Raw genomic sequence first — 16,006 nt, 5'->3', positions numbered from 1 at the left:
TCCTGTTAATGTACATAATGCACAAAAACTAGAAGATTACACAATTTCAGAGCACTAGGGATAGTCCTTGTTTTAATAAGCCAGTGTGTAATCTGGCATATCCAGAAAATTGGTAAGAGAGAAAAAGGCGCACTTCTTTAAATTAATGAAATGAAATGGCAGCCAAGGACACACATTTCATTCATTTAAAGAAGCGAGCTTTTTTCTCTTTCACAATTTTCTAGTTTGCTTTTATGGGCGTTGACCACTCCCTCCAGGTGCTGAATGCTTTATAAGATGGAGGTTCAGGGAAGGTTTTAAATGCGATACCGTGAATATAAATTTGTATCACTAGCTTAGGTACTCACCTACAGGAGATGCCTTGACATTGGCAGGTGAGCTTAATCCCAATGTAGCTATATTGTGCACAAAATTCTCCTTCATTTATACGCCAATACAGTGATTTATATATTGTTTGTGAGCGCCGGACAACAACTTTCTTTTGTTTCCAGAAAATTGGCAAACTGTAAATTGTAAAAAATTCTAACCATTAAACTCCCTTCAATAACAAGAAATATGAGTACTTGTGACAGGGTCATACAGAACTCACATAAGAATGCCGAATGAATCACTCTTCTACAGCTTGTTTTATTGTTCTACACAAGGTAATTTTCCAAACAGTCACATTGGGACCCCCACTAGCCAGGGTGGGGGAAGCCTATCAATCTACAACTCCACATTAATAGTTAATGAACTCATATTTAGTGGTAGTTTTCAATAATACAGAGAAATATCATAAAATATATTCATATAGAAACTACTACCAGTGAGCATCTGGCTGCAGTTGTGCTAGGAGTCTGTGACCATGCCCATAAAATAGGACAGGTTTTCAAAATAGCCATTTCAACAAATTTACATGTGTAAAGTGTACCTACAAGCAGCAGGTACAACTCTATAGTTACAAACAAAGATAAAAGTTGTTCTTTTTATCAAGGTACTTTGTCAAGGTACAAAGTTGGGGAGCAGGTAAGGGTTAGTTACTTTATTTCAACTCTCTGGCAACTCTGAAGAGCAAAATAATCTAGCAACTCTTTTGTAGTATGGTGTGATAATCAAGTGTACATTACTGAACATTATTTTGTTACAATGACCCATTTGATTTAAATCTACAATCACTTCGATCAAAATGGCTATTATAATAAAATAATGTTCAGTAAGGAGGGAATGTGTGTGATGTCAGTTATCAGGGATGTAATGGTGTTTGAAATGTTCTATGTGATATCAAATACATAATTAAATCTGTAGTTTGCCATGTGATTTTATGAAACACGCCAGCAGAAAATTCTTGGGGGTGCAAACTTAACAGTAGACTTTTCTGTCTGTTACAACTTTGTTAAAAATACAGTCAAGGATTTATTTAAAGTCTTTACAGTTTTCACTGCTTTTTCTATAGCAGGAAAATGATATCACATTAGCTCAGTTACAACTCTTCACATCTAAAGCACACCTAAATATAATCCTTGAACTAGAAAACTTTAAAATGCCACCCCTCTCATCCCTGTCTAATAGTAAAGAATTCAGAAAGATCATCACACATTTGGCACAGTTTTATCCACCGTTCATAGCTTTTTAAACATGATGGGGCTGATGCAGAGTTGGTCACAAAATGGGCATACATTACTTTAAAAAAAAAAAAAAAAAGTGCATACAAAAACAGCGTATTTCCGCCAATATGCAGAGTAATACACATCTCAAGATGCATATGGCTCAACTACAGCAGAATATGCACCTGGTTTAAGCCAAGTCATCATTTTCATCAACATGTACATGCACCTGCTCTCTAGCAGGTGTAAAAGATAGGCCTCATAACAAGTATACACAGTCGTTTCTGCAGGTCTGCATAAGCCGCATTTGGTGAACACGCCCTTACAGTAGATTGCCTGTGTTTGCACGGCTTTTCTCACCCTTTGTCATCCACTATCAACATCTTCGGATCCCTGGTTCTTGCACTGTGCAGATCTACTTTGTAGTTTAGCGGAGAGGCCATAATATCTATCTCGGACTGCTGATCCACCTCTCCACAATCTGTGGATGGAGGGGCCATTCGCCCTGTGATGTAGACTCAAAAACTTGGCCTCCCAATTGTTCACCCGTGATAAATATATAGATTGCTGGGACATAACATTCTGCTAGAATTGCATTCTAGAAAGTTCAAGAGTGGAAGCAGGCAAGCTGCACAGCTTCGATACAAGAAACTATTCTTCCCATTAGTTTCACGCATTTGAAGATTGAGATTTGTCCTAAAGATAACAGAGCTTTCACCTGTTTCTGAATGGCCAGTATTTTCTCCTCTGGTAGGAAGACCATTTGACAAATTAGTGTCAGAGAGGAGACACGCAAAAGTCATGCTCTGGATTGAGAAAAAAAATGGACTTTTGATAATTTATCACCAAGCTATGCAATGCAAATGAATCAAGAGAGGAGGGTCAGAGCTCGCCTTTATAAAGAAGGTCATCCAGGTATGAAACAACAGTCATCCCTTTAGAACTAAAGACCTTAAGACGACTGTTTTTTGAATACTCTTAGTTTTGTAGCCAGACCAAAGAGTAGTGCTCTGAACCGGTAATGGGATTTCTCCACCGCTCACCTGCGAAGGGGCTGTCCCTCCAGATTAGGATAGGGAGATTCTTATCTTTTATGTCTATAGAGGATCGAAATTTTATCAGACAGACTCCATCCTGATGGTTTGAGTATTAATGCAAAACCTCCTGCATTTCTGCAACTTGAACTATCACAACAGGCACTGAATGGACCCCTGAAACGCCAGTCTCTTTGCTCGGTCTTTCAAGAGGGGTGTGGAGAAGGACCACTTGGGTGGAAGTGCCAAAATGCAACCTCTTTGTTTCATGCCTCCAACCCACCTGTCCGAAGACGACCTGGGGGTAAATGTATCAAGCTGAGAGTTTTTCGGCGAGTTTGAAAAGTGGAGATGTTGCCTATAGCAACCAATAACATTCTAGCTATCATTTTGTAGAATGTACTACATAAATGATAGCTACAATCTGATTGGTTTTCCAAACCCGCCGGAAAACTCTCAGCTTGATACATTTACCCCCTGATCCAACATGGATCTTACTGGGTGAGGAGTGATCCAGTCATGCAAGCTGTGTTTCAGTGGACTTGAAACAAGAATATCAGCTAGGCCAAGCAAGGTTACCCCTTTGGTGACCTCCCTGTGGAGCACAGGACGGGCCCTCGCAGGAGTTCCTCTTGTTCTCTACGAGAAACAAATGCACCCGAAACTCTGGTCTTTTGGTATAGGAGCATTAACTGGGAGAAAATAGCTTTTTCTTCCTGTGGCCTGACAGATGATCCTGTCCAGTTCTGGACCAAAGAGGACTGTTCCCTCAATGGACAATGCTTTCAAAGGTCCTTTTAGACTCCACATCTAACTTCCATGTGCCAAATAAAGTCAGAACTCAATACACTAGACCAGAGAAAATATAGTGACAGAACAGAATGGTACAATAAAAATTCTAGTAAGAGTCCGTACTCGATACATAAGAAAGGATACAGTGGTAAATTCCTGAAAGAGAGCACATCCACATACCACACAGCCTAAATTAAAGAAAAGCAGGATCCCAAGTGGAGAGAAGCAATTAGAGCACTGAGTGACTAACGGTGGGCTTTCCATGACAAAAGCCGACCAGACTGCGGGGAAAAAAGCACCGCCGCCCCGCCCCCATTAGGTTCAGTCCAGCCATGGCACTGCCCTAAAGCAAATCCCCTTGCAATTGTTCATGGTGCCGCACTTACTGTGCGCAGCCCGCACCTGACCCATGCCCCAGCTCCTGGAGGATCCCTGGTTGTCGTGCTCTCCTTGTCATCCCTCTGCTCCTCTTGCAGAGGCAATATCATACACAGCAGCCGGGGCAGAACGCTGTCAGTCCAATCGTAGCATGTCTGAAAGTGACTGTGGTTTATGTGTGCTGCAGCTCCTATAGTGCGGTCGAGGAGCTGCAGTGCACAAAGTTGCTGTCCTTAGAGCCCTGATATAAGCAGGGAACTAGATGACCCCTCTGGAGAGGCAGCAGAAAACGCTACGGAATTTGCTGGCGCTATATAAATAATTGTTAATAATGATGATGATGATGAAATAGTCTATTACAGCTCTCATACATTGTAAAAGTATAAAAATAAAATTAGACCCAATAATAGGAACGTGTCATACTACATGGGAACTAAAATTAAACTTACAATGGATTGGTTATAGAGGGGTAGGAGTCAGCCAATCTAGTTTTAGTGTAGATTAGTGCCATACCACCAACACAGTGCTATCTATAACCATGGTTAGCAATATCCCTAAAACTGGAAAATAAATAAATATTGTATTTTTTATACAGTTGTGCATGAGAGCTTAGGTAATAATTTATTCAATTTGTTAAAATTTTGCTATTTATATTTACTTTTCTAGTATAATGGATAAGGGTCTTAAGAAACTCCATTTTCCACTACATTTAAAAAAGTAAAACCCACACAGAAAAGGGCTGACAATATGGACCTGTATGTTTTTATGCTATTGAAATCTACAGAAATGTAATCCATACAAAAAAGGAGAAGTATTGACCTTGTTAAATATAAACTTAAACCTACTACTGGTAGGTACTGTATGCTTTAAAACATGTCAAATACTTGCCATGACTTAAAAACCAAGATACTTTATGGAATGGTGACAGACACTGTCCTTAAAGATTTCTTTTTTTATTAGAAAGAAACTGACATCACTGGATGACCCATTGTGTTTCAAATAAATGGAAAAATTCTAGTGAAATATAATGGTCATATATATTCAACAATTCATCACTTTAGATGAAACCTGAAGGCTTTTTCTTTTATTATTTAATATCTTGTATGTGTTGCAATAACCTTGACATGTTGTGTAAGTGATGTCATCACTGACATAACGAAGTCATTCATGAAATCACATAATTAGTACACCAATAGGGCCATTATGATTGCATGCTACTTTAACAGTCCAATGTATTGTGTTTTTAGCTTTGGACAGAACCAATTAATGTATTTAAATGCAGAAGAGCTCTTCGATCTTTGCTTAATGAAATGCTTGAAACCTACCACCAGTGCGGTTGTAATCTGGGAAGCTGTAAACCAGAAGAGTTTCCTTTTGTCTTCCTTTAACGGACAACCAAGTAGTAGTTTGGTAAATGTGATGCCAGCAAATAGATCCTGCAAAACACAATATGGCACACAAAAGAGTGTAATCAGAAAAGAGCACAGGAATGGTACACACAATTTTGCGCAAAGATACTATTAATGTGAGACCCAGCCTTTAGCGAATTACATTCCATTTTATTACTCTCCTTTTACAACTGAAATGCTAGGATTTTTTAGATTGGAAAAATGCCCACTGAAATAGGAGATGAGAAAAGATTAAAACGGAGTGGACAAGAAGGTGGATTAGAGAAAATCCTTATTGGATTTACAGGTCAGATTTTCATGTATAAACATTACACCCTGGATTGCAAGCATAAATATGTACATGGTATGAAAATTTAAGTAAAGTTGTAAAAGCTAATCGATGATCAGTTCTACAGAACAGTAATATTACTTCAACTTAAGGCTTCAGCTTGGCTCAGTTATTATACATCAATCTCATTATATGAGCAGGGTCGATCAGAGAACATGAAGATATCAAGGTTTGAAGAACTAGCTCATCAAAAATTATTATCTTCAGGACAGAATTGCTTAGTCATTGCATAGGATAAAACACTTTTATAACCAGCAATTTCTGAATGGGCTAAATTAGTTAACCACGTTGTTCGATAAAAAACAAAACAAACTCATAAGCAGAGAGGTTTCCTGCAATATACAATCCAGCTGTGGTACCCACAGAGCTCAACTGTCATTGCTGTTTCAACATCTGTTCAGCTGTTAGCATCTGTTTGGCTGCTGGACCCTCCGCACCCTACTGTCAGCATCCTCCTGGACCTCATCGTGTCAGAGCGACAGAAACAGTCTACTCCATTAAGCCCAGCCAGCGGTCAGTGAAGTATCCTTCACCTCTTCCATTGCCCCACACAATTTGAATAAATTGTTCTTTTCTTCGCTCTCATTACCTACCCTAACTAAATACACATTCATTTACATCTCTCCATCATGCACCTACTCAAATTACAGACTATTTACTGTCACCATACTTCTCTCCAAACGCGTTTCTTTTCTCCATCATCCTATTCCTCCCTCCCTGATTAGGATTTCCCTTTCACTACTTCGCTCCTCGCTTGTCTGTACACATGAATAGTTGTCTCCTGGACACACCATTCACCAGCCTACATAAATAGAAGTAAACCTCACACCCACAAATCCTTCTCGCATGTCCTTTCTCACCCTGCTCCTTCTCATGGTTGCTGGTGATATCTCGCCTAACCCTGGGCCCCGCAAAATCCACATTATTTGCTCACACTCCTCACTGCCTCCCAAATCTTTCTATCTATCACTTACTTCCAATTCTGCCAACCTTATCCAAATATCTCCACTACCCTCTCTTCCCTTCTCCTGTGCACTACGGAACGTCAGATCTGTTTGTAACTATCAAAGTCGTATAATTGGATGAAAGAAAGTATATGGATTAATATTATTTAACCGTGTGATTGCAATCAGTACACCACGTGTTACGTGTCATGGCGCAATCGCATGATAAAGCACGCACGCATACACTTGCACTGTCACATTCATTTATATATACACTTCATATTTATAATGGTTCCATTCCACAGTCGTTTATGAGCAGATGTTATTTGGTTAATAGTTATATATTATAAGGTTATTTGTACACATTAGTGATATTTTAAGTTCAGGTCATGGGAAGCATGTCATGTTTGCATACTCTAGTTATCGATGATAGGGAATAAATGTTTAGAATGATACTGTCTGTGTAGTGTAAATAAACTAGTTTAAACTGGATTCTTGGCGAGAAAATCGGAGTGGATTTCCTGGAGAGCTGACCCCTCACCTTTGGATATTTTCGTTTGAACTGGCCTATGAACTGCACTACACTGGACCCTCCTGAAGCCTGGACCTATATAAGTAAGTCACATCATCTGTATTGTTTTCTCTGTATCACTAAGTGTATATATATACAGCTCCCTGGGACCAGCTAAAAACAGTCATCACCGACCACAGTCTTCTGGACTGAAGGACTATCTAGCTGGATCCAGCAGAGCGCAGCGTATGTATGTATGTATGTATATATGTATGAATGAATGAATGAATGAATGTATGTATAAGGTATCGGCTGTACTTTACTTATTTATTGAACTGCTAAACTTTTGCTAAATAAATTGCTTGTGCTTTGGAACCACAAAAATCGCTTAGACAATGCTTATTGAAAAACGATGAAATTACTTTAATAATTTGGGGGCTCGCAGTTGGTGGTTATGCTGCCAGACGATACGCAACATATACGAATTTTGGTTCCTCAATAATGGGTGGAGTGACGCGTCATATACAGGAAAGAACGCAATGTGTTCAAACCCTGTTGTTCATTCTGTGTTGTGAAACCGAATGTCTGTTGCATAATCTAAGGAGCGCTAACTTGAATCTAGAGACAAGAAAATTGTTTCTTTTTATTGTAGTTTTGCGTTTTAAATGTTTTGCATTGCATAGCGTATGTGTACTTCCTGTATTGCGTATGTGTACTTCCAGGGGTGTTGCCACGTGTATAAACAGTCGTTTTCATTGTCTTGTTACATATGTATAGCATAATCGCTTGTAAAAGCCTCTGAAACGTTATTACTACTGTTTGGGAAAACGGGATTTATACTTACGATAAATCTTTTTCTCCGAGTCCATCTGGGGGACACTGCTTAACCATGGGGTTAAGCAGGGAGGGGAGGAGTCTGGCACCTAAAGAGTTAACTTTTTCCTGCTGACAGCATATCCCCCCCCCACCAATTCCCCACATACCTCAGTTTGATTACCAAAACCCTAGGACGAGAGGCCAATCAACCAAGACACACCACTCAACAGAGGGGGGGAGTGGAGAGAAAAGAAAAACAACGAACAAGAAGGGTGGGATCGCAGTGTCCCCCAGATGGACTCAGAGAAAAAGATTTATCGTAAGGATAAATCCCGTTTTCTCTTCCATCCATCTAGGGGACACTGCTTAACCATGGGGACTTACTAAAACAACCCCTCTGAAGGGTGGGACCGCTCTGATCTCCTTGCACGTAGAACACTACGGCCAAAGGAGGCGTCCCCAGACGCAAACACATTAAATTGGTAGAATTTCGTAAAGGTATGGACCGAGGACCATGTGGCTGCCCTGCACAGCTGGTCCACCGTTGCTCCATCCTGTGCCGCCCAAGACGCCCCAACCGAACGGGTAGAATGGGCAACAATATGCTTCGGCACAGGGAGATTAATACGGACATAAGCCTCCCTGATGGTTAGGGTAAGCCATAGTTTGCTTAGATGCTGGCCATCCCCGTTTGGAAAAGTCAAATAATACAAATAGAGAATCTGTCTTACGTATCTTTGCAGATCTCTTAACATATATACGTAATGCCCTCACTACGTCCAAACATTTATTTGTCTTTGTTCCAGGGGTCTGAGGCTCCTCTCTAAACACTGGAACAACTATTTCCTGATTAATATGGAAACCCGAGACCACCTTAGGGAGAAAGGACGGAATAGTCCTTAAAACTGCGCTGTCCTTATGAAAAACCAGATAAGGTTCTTTGCAGGATAAAGCTCCCAGCTCCGAGACCCTTCTGGCCGAGGCGATAGCAAGCAGGAAGACTGTCTTCCATGTTAAGAACCGCCACTCTGCTGAGAGTAGAGGTTCAAAGGGAGGCTCCTGCAACATGCTAAGGACCAAATTAAGATCGCAAGGTTCCGCAGGATGTACGTAGGGCGGCTGGATATGAAGCACTCCTTGTAGTAAACTCTTAACATCCGGAAGCTCCGCCAGCCGTCTGTGGAAATACACTGACAAAGCTGATACCTGAACCTTTATGGTTCCTAATTTAAGCCCCGCCTCTAAACCACACTGTAAGAAGGCGAGAAATCTAGCCAGACCAAAGGTTTTAGAATTGTAAGACTTCTTCTTACACCACTTATATATATATGCCAGATGCAGTGGTATATCCTGGCCGAAACTGGCTTACTGGCATTCAGGAGAGTGCCTATTACACCCCCCGACAACCCTCTCGCTCTCCACAGACTAGATTCAAAAGCTCTGCCATTAAATTCAGACGGTTGAGACTCTGATGCAAGAAAGGTCCCTGTCAGCAGATCTCTTCGTAGCCCTACTGGAGTTACCAGAACGACTGGTCGATCCCCCGGAATGACCCTCCACGGGATCCTGTGGGGCAGATTTTACCTGAAGCCCCAGTGGATCTCCTGTTCTTGCGCAGAACTCTGGGACTTTCCTGTCTTTTGTTCGGTTGTTGTCCAGCAACCACCAACTGAGAATTTACTTCCTCCACTGGTACCTCGAACAAAGGAAGGCTCCTTCCTGCTTCCTCCGAATGTCCCACTGAATATGTATGGAGTGGAACCATGCGCAGGGTAGGGTCACGAAAGATGTCACCAACTTTCTTAGCAGCTTCAAGGTCCTGAGCCCTGACAGCTTCCTGTCTGACAGGACCCTGCCTATCCACTCCCTCTAGGACCTTAACTTGTCCTGTGGAGAAAACAGTCTGCTGCGTACTAAGTCCCTTAATAGTCCCAAGAAACTGATTCTTTGACAAGGGCTCCTCTCTGACCCTATTATACTCCAGAAGTTCAGTTCTAGACTGAACGCCCCGTCTGGCTTTAGCAGCACGAATGGGTTTGTTTTTTACTAAAACCCCTTCCTTCTCTGGTACTTCCCAGCCTGTGCAGCTTTGTTTAACCGAAGCAAAATCGACAGCCCTGAGCTCTTTCTGACTTGACAGAGGCCAGCGAAGTACCAAAACTTGAGATGAGCTGGCCCCATGAATCCTATCATGATATCCTGGACCTACTCGTCCGCCGAGGACTTTGTCTCCTGCTGGGCGAACCCAAGCAGCCGTCCTCCCACCCCACCCTCTGTAACCAGAGGCGGGTGGTAGTCATGCTGTTGGTCTATCCAGCAGCTTGGCAGAAGAAGCTCTTCGTGCTGCTGGGGCAAAGGATGACCTTCCTCTTCGGGACTTTCTCCTGGTTTCCACGGCCCCTGGACTGGTAGTCTGGCCTCTGCCAGACCCGCCCCCGTAAAAAGGCTGTCTGAAAGAGATAAACCTAGGCTTAGCCCTAGGTTTTGGAGTATTTACAGGCAAGGACGTCTTCTTACCCCCTGGAGCCTGTAAAATCCAGGAGTCCAATTCTGGACCAAATAGCATCCCACCCGTATACGGGATGGATTCTAACGACCTTTTAGACTCTGAATCCACATTTCCAAGTCCTTAACCATAACGCCCTTCTCGCTACTACAGCTGTAGCAGAAATAGACAATGACATGGAGGCTGACTTGTGGGCCCCTTCATATACATAGCCTGCTGCCTCCCTTAGCTGCATGGCCAGGGGTAATAGATCTGAATCCTGCAGAGCAGACTTTAACTGCCCTGCCCAGGCTTCCATAGCCCTAGCTACCCAAGTAAAGGACAACGCTGGTCTGAGGCTTGTACCGGCGGCCAAGAAGACCGACTTCAGCAGGGATTCTAATTTTCGGTCGGGCGCTTCCTGTAAGGCCGCTGACCCAGGTACAGGTAGTGTAGTCTGGTGAACCAATCTCGCCACAGGCGCATCCACCTTCGCCACCTGTTCCCAACGGTTCATATCCTCCTCTTGAAGAGGATACAATGCGCCAAACTTCTTTGGCATAGAGAACCTTTTATCTGGATGTTTCCAAGAGGGCTCTACAATATTCCTCAACTCAGCTGAGGGAGGGAACCTGACCAGCTGCTAAGAAGCTTTTTTAAAGAGAGAGCGGTCTAAGGACTTTGTCTCTTCTACTTCAACAAACCCCAGGGTCTGACGAACTGCTTTTACCAGATCGTCCATGCCCTGGTGCCTAGAGTTTCCTTCTGACTCTATAATGGATAAATCTGAACCGTCCAACAATTCCCCTTCCTCCTCTGAGGAACTCTCAGAGTCCGACACTGGCCACAGAGCCTTAGCTGGTCTACGTCTTTTGATATTACGTCTATGTCTGGGATTCTCCAGTAGTTGGTTAAGTCGGTCCAGGCCCTTAGCCACTGCTGACCAACCCACCTCTCCTATCTGGGATACCCCTAGGAGGGCCGGGGAGGGATTTAATCCGACCCCTGGGGAAAATGACTCCTCTGTCATTCCTACTGTTATACCCTGAGAAGCCATAGATGTAGACGGGATCTCTACTGGTTTAGATAACAGATTTACAAGGGTATTAACCCCTTGTGACAAGGTAGCCGCCCATTCAGGAGGATCTACCGTTAGACTGGCGCTGTCTTTAGGCTGTAACTTCACAGGAGCCACAGTGCAGCCAGCACAGAGCCCCACCTGATCCAGCCGTTCACTTGTTAATTTAACATTACACTTTGAACAGACACTATGTTTGGTGCGTGTTTTATTTTTATCTGCCATCACAAGAAAAGAAAAACTGAATCACGTTTCAGATACACAAACACCTCTCCAATAATCAGGAGATACAGATTAGGTTATTTAACATATCATAGTATTTCTAATAAAATAAGACAGGTTTGGAGAGCTTTATAGTTTTCTTTAAACAACAGTTCTCTCAACACATCATGTCTTATAATACACATGCATACACAGAAGAAAACAAAGTGATACTTAGCGGGGAAGATATGTGTCAACAGTGCACTTCTCTCCAAATGACTGCTGCATCTGTCCTCTTTTGATCTTCCACGCACTCACTCAGCAGGGGGGGGGGGGAGCGGTGTTCCTCAAACACATTCCCCTGCCACTGGTTCTCCTTCTGTGTTTCTCTCATTAACAGCGTTTTGCCCTTTCTGTATCTTAGGAAAAAACCTGTTAGAATGTGTTCCCCGTACAGCGCTATCACTAGCGCGCCATCCTTCAAGTATCCACTGCCATCCCATAGAAGGAGGGAACTTGGTATGCTCCATATGGCTTCTGGGGAACATCAGCAGTAATGGTGCTTTCTGCCTAATGGCAGCGCCCATCCTGTTATCAGCGGGGAGAGTCTCTTGCCGACTGCTTCCCGCTGTGAGAAGCGTTTCATCTTCTCTGTCTGCGGGGCCGCCCCCAGCTGACAGGCGCTTCTCCCACGAGTCAACTCAGTTGTACACAGAGCCACACGCTGCTATCAACAGAAAAAAACTTGGAAAAGTAAAGACAAAACCTATTACCAGTGAACAGTGTTCACTGTTTCTTGGAGCTCTTCTGATGCGCAGCCCTTCTCCTAGGGCACCCAATTCAAACTGAGGTATGTGGGGAAATGGTGGGGGGGGGGATATGCTGTCGGCAGGAAAAAGTTAACTCTTTAGGTGCCAGACTCCTCCCCTCCCTACTCAACCCCATGGTTAAGCAGTGTCCCCCAGATGGATGGAAGAGAAATTGCTTTTATGCACAGTGTATATTGTGTGATTTTGATACACGAAGAGTTGATTTACTGTTGAAAAGAGACAGGGACAAAGGTACTGTTTGAAAAGAGAACAGGGTATTGATGTAGTATACGGTGATTTTTGGTAGTATATGGTGTGATTTTTTTGTAGCATTCGTGACGATAAGTAGTATACGGTGTGATTTTTTGTAGTATACAGTGAATTGAAGACGTATACGGTTTGAATAGGTGGTGTACAAGGTATACGGTGAAAACAGGTTTCTAAGCAAATGTTACAAATGGTTGATGAGGTTAAGGAAGGCCAAGTTGGTTCGGCGAGGTATCTTATGTTTATGAAATATGGCGTGTACACAATAGCATATTGCGACAAATGGGTCAAGATGACCAAGGATTGTGAGAGACCTTTTCCAAAGATCGGTAGATTTAATTCAGAGGTGTTGAATAATGTTACAGATAAAGTACGGTTGATTAAATCAACAAAAGCGAGAATTGAACATGACGACTGTTTAAAATTGTGGCAACGTGAAGAGTACAGGTGGCAAGGGAGTGCGCACACAACGGAAATAAGCGTTGCAAACTGTGAGAAACTGAGCGCAAGCGCACCCTCGCCGCCAAATGCAGTTGGGGTGGTAAGTACAGCAGATACTAAAAATATAACCAGTAACTTGTATCCTATAACAAGTTATGTTAATGATAATGTATCAAGAGCAGAAGGTGAACCCACCGTCATTTCGGCCATTGCTCATGCTAGTAACATGCAATAAACACCACACGGACAAGGAAAAGGAACGGTCCTACCAGCAGGGGCAGAGGCTGAAATTGGTGAGAATAATGTAGAAATTAATAGAAGGGGGGACATCCATTATACTGCAACAGTAATTCCAGCAACTAGTTCAGAATGTAGTGATTTGGTAGGTTTACATCCTGTCCGCACAATAGCAGTTCCCAATGGGAAGGCGGACAAAAATGGTGTAGTTCCCATAAGACATGTAGCAATGCATTGTCCATGGACTATAACTGAACTGCGTTCAATTACGTCTGATTTCCCATATCCTAGGAAAGATTTAGCCAAGTGTCAGAAATTTGCTAGAGATTTAGGTTATACACATGAGCCAACTAATAAAGATTGGCGAGTGGTGTTTAGGGCCTATGTTCCTCCCAATACTGATATACAAAAGTTTATTGAGGATTGTATGTTGGAGAAAGAGAAGTCCTTAACAGAGGATGATAACCATGAAAATATTAAATGCATAATCTCTCATTTGGCGATATACTTTCCTGTGGTAGTGGACTGGAGTAAAATTTTCACTATCAAACAAAAGGTGAAAATGCAGAAGACTATTTTTCTAGAGCTCCGATAGCAAAGGCCAAATACACTGGGTTATCAGACAAAGGATGATGTACACTACAGGGAGGTAGCTGTTTCAGTCTTAATGGATGGCCTCAGGGAAAATTTGAAAATCAGGGTGCAAACGTCATTACCGAACTGGAGAGGAATCACTGTAGATGCTCTCAGGGAGTCCGCTATAGAACACGATAGAAATATAAACAGAAAGAGACACTAAGTGATAGGTTAACGATGGCAAGTATCCAAGCACTAGAGGGGCTGCACACACGACCACAGTATAATAACACCTGGTTTAAGGAAAATAAACATGAGATGAGGAAGTGTTTTAGATGCACTAAAACAGGACACCAAGCAAGGAACTGTACAATGACAAGAGCGGAAGCAAAGAGACTTGGGCCACCGATGGGGGAATCACATAGATACCCACAGAGAAGGTGCACACAAGTTTCAGAGGTTTCTCAACAGTTGCCGGCACACCTCATAGCAGCATATACTTTGAGGGAAAACTATAGTCAACTTTAAAGTTCAGGTCATACCTGTAGTCCTACAACCAGGTAGGGTAAATGTTATTCAGTGGTAAGTATCAGTATGCAGGTTTAGAAAGAAATTGATTTAAAAGTGTATTTTGTTATTGCTTGTTTTAGGTTGTCTTGCATTTACTTTCCTGATCGCTGGCCATGGTAAGGAATGAGAATGTTTGTTTTCAAATAACAAAGAAAAATAACTATCTTGTTCTTTTTCCATAGATAAGGATAAACAAAAGAAATATAGCTTAATAATTAAGGGAATTGATAGAGAAGTACAAAATCTTCTCTTGAAAGACAAACAATGGATCATTGTAACTCTTCTTTATTTTTAGTGGCTCATGATAATTTGTTTGGCAGAGTCATTATGTAAAATAAAATGTGTACATACCCTGATCTGTTTTTATGTATTTCAGGTAGAAACACATGTGAGATACAAAGTATGCGTAATTAATGGTTCATTTTGCACTTCTCTATTATAGTCAGGTCTGTCGAAAAAGGTATGTAGTTATTGTGATACAGAGTTCCATATGAGCCAACGATGGACGACACTGGATTGGATGGGTGACGTAACCCCCAGTTAAGTATGGGGAGGGGGTCATAGTTTAGTGAATAGCTAAGGGGATTAGTGGAATAAGTAGAGCCATTTTCACATAGTGTCCAATCCAGCTGTCACGTTTGCTGTAAAATCTCCTTTTCTGCATTTCTGCTTGTTTTCAAATCCTTGTGTTCTTATTATTTCTTTGCTTTCCTATTTCACGGTCTTTACATCCCTTGTCAGTATCTATATATATTATATATATATATATATATATATATATATATATATATATATATATATATATATATATATATATATATATATACACACACATATATATACACACACATGTCATCAAAAGTTTTATCCCAAACAGAGTTGAAACTCCTTCAAAAAGGGCTAAAATTTGCCCCAGTAACTAAATTAAATTTATTTAATCTTTTTGTTGATCTTAATAGATACATCAGAACCCTTAGTAGAAAGCGATATTTTGCATGCAAAGCTATTCGAAAAATGGAGATCGAAGCCTCCCCTATAGTTTTGGATGTGAATGATCATCCAGCTTTGGTGTGCTTAGAGTCACTCCAACTCCTGTTCAAATGTATAATATTAACTCCTCGTTACACACAGAAAAGTTCAAGAGGAAATCAAACTTTTATCCCCTCCAATATAAGGGGCCCCTGATAGAAAGTTTTTACAGAAAGACCATGGAGGACTTCAGGGTACTATGTGAGAAATCAGCGCAGGAACAAGTTAGGGACAATTTAACATCTCTTGAAAGAAAGGCTCTTACCAATTTGATGTCAGCATTATTATTAAACCTGCCGATAAGGGCGGGGGTCTTGTAGTTCAAGATAGATCCGACTATTTGGAGGAAGCCACGAGACAATTAGGAGACACTCAATTTTATATGAAATTGAGTAGAGATCCCACTGGGCCATATCAGCAAGAATTAAGGTGTCTACTGGATGACGCCATGGGAACAGGTGCCATCACGAAGGAGACCTTTAGTTTTCTCTATACACAATTTCCTGTGGTCCCTACAT

General features: G+C 41.8%; 1 protein-coding gene across 2 annotated transcripts in view; it reads right to left on the bottom strand.

The window, feature by feature from the left end:
* URB2 (URB2 ribosome biogenesis homolog) overlaps positions 1-16,006 on the bottom strand; it is a 72,599-nt gene that overhangs the window by 9,580 nt on the left and 47,013 nt on the right. For both annotated transcript variants that reach the window (XM_075203455.1, XM_075203456.1), the window contains exon 6: positions 5,113-5,223. In XM_075203455.1, the coding sequence (XP_075059556.1) occupies positions 5,113-5,223 (111 nt within the window). The remainder of the gene's footprint in view (positions 1-5,112; positions 5,224-16,006) is intronic.

This window comes from Mixophyes fleayi, chromosome 3 (genome assembly GCF_038048845.1).
Source record: "Mixophyes fleayi isolate aMixFle1 chromosome 3, aMixFle1.hap1, whole genome shotgun sequence".
Classification (NCBI taxonomy): domain Eukaryota; kingdom Metazoa; phylum Chordata; class Amphibia; order Anura; family Limnodynastidae; genus Mixophyes; species Mixophyes fleayi.
The sequence above is the reverse complement of the archived record's forward strand: the minus strand, read 5'-3'. Positions and strand labels throughout refer to the sequence as shown.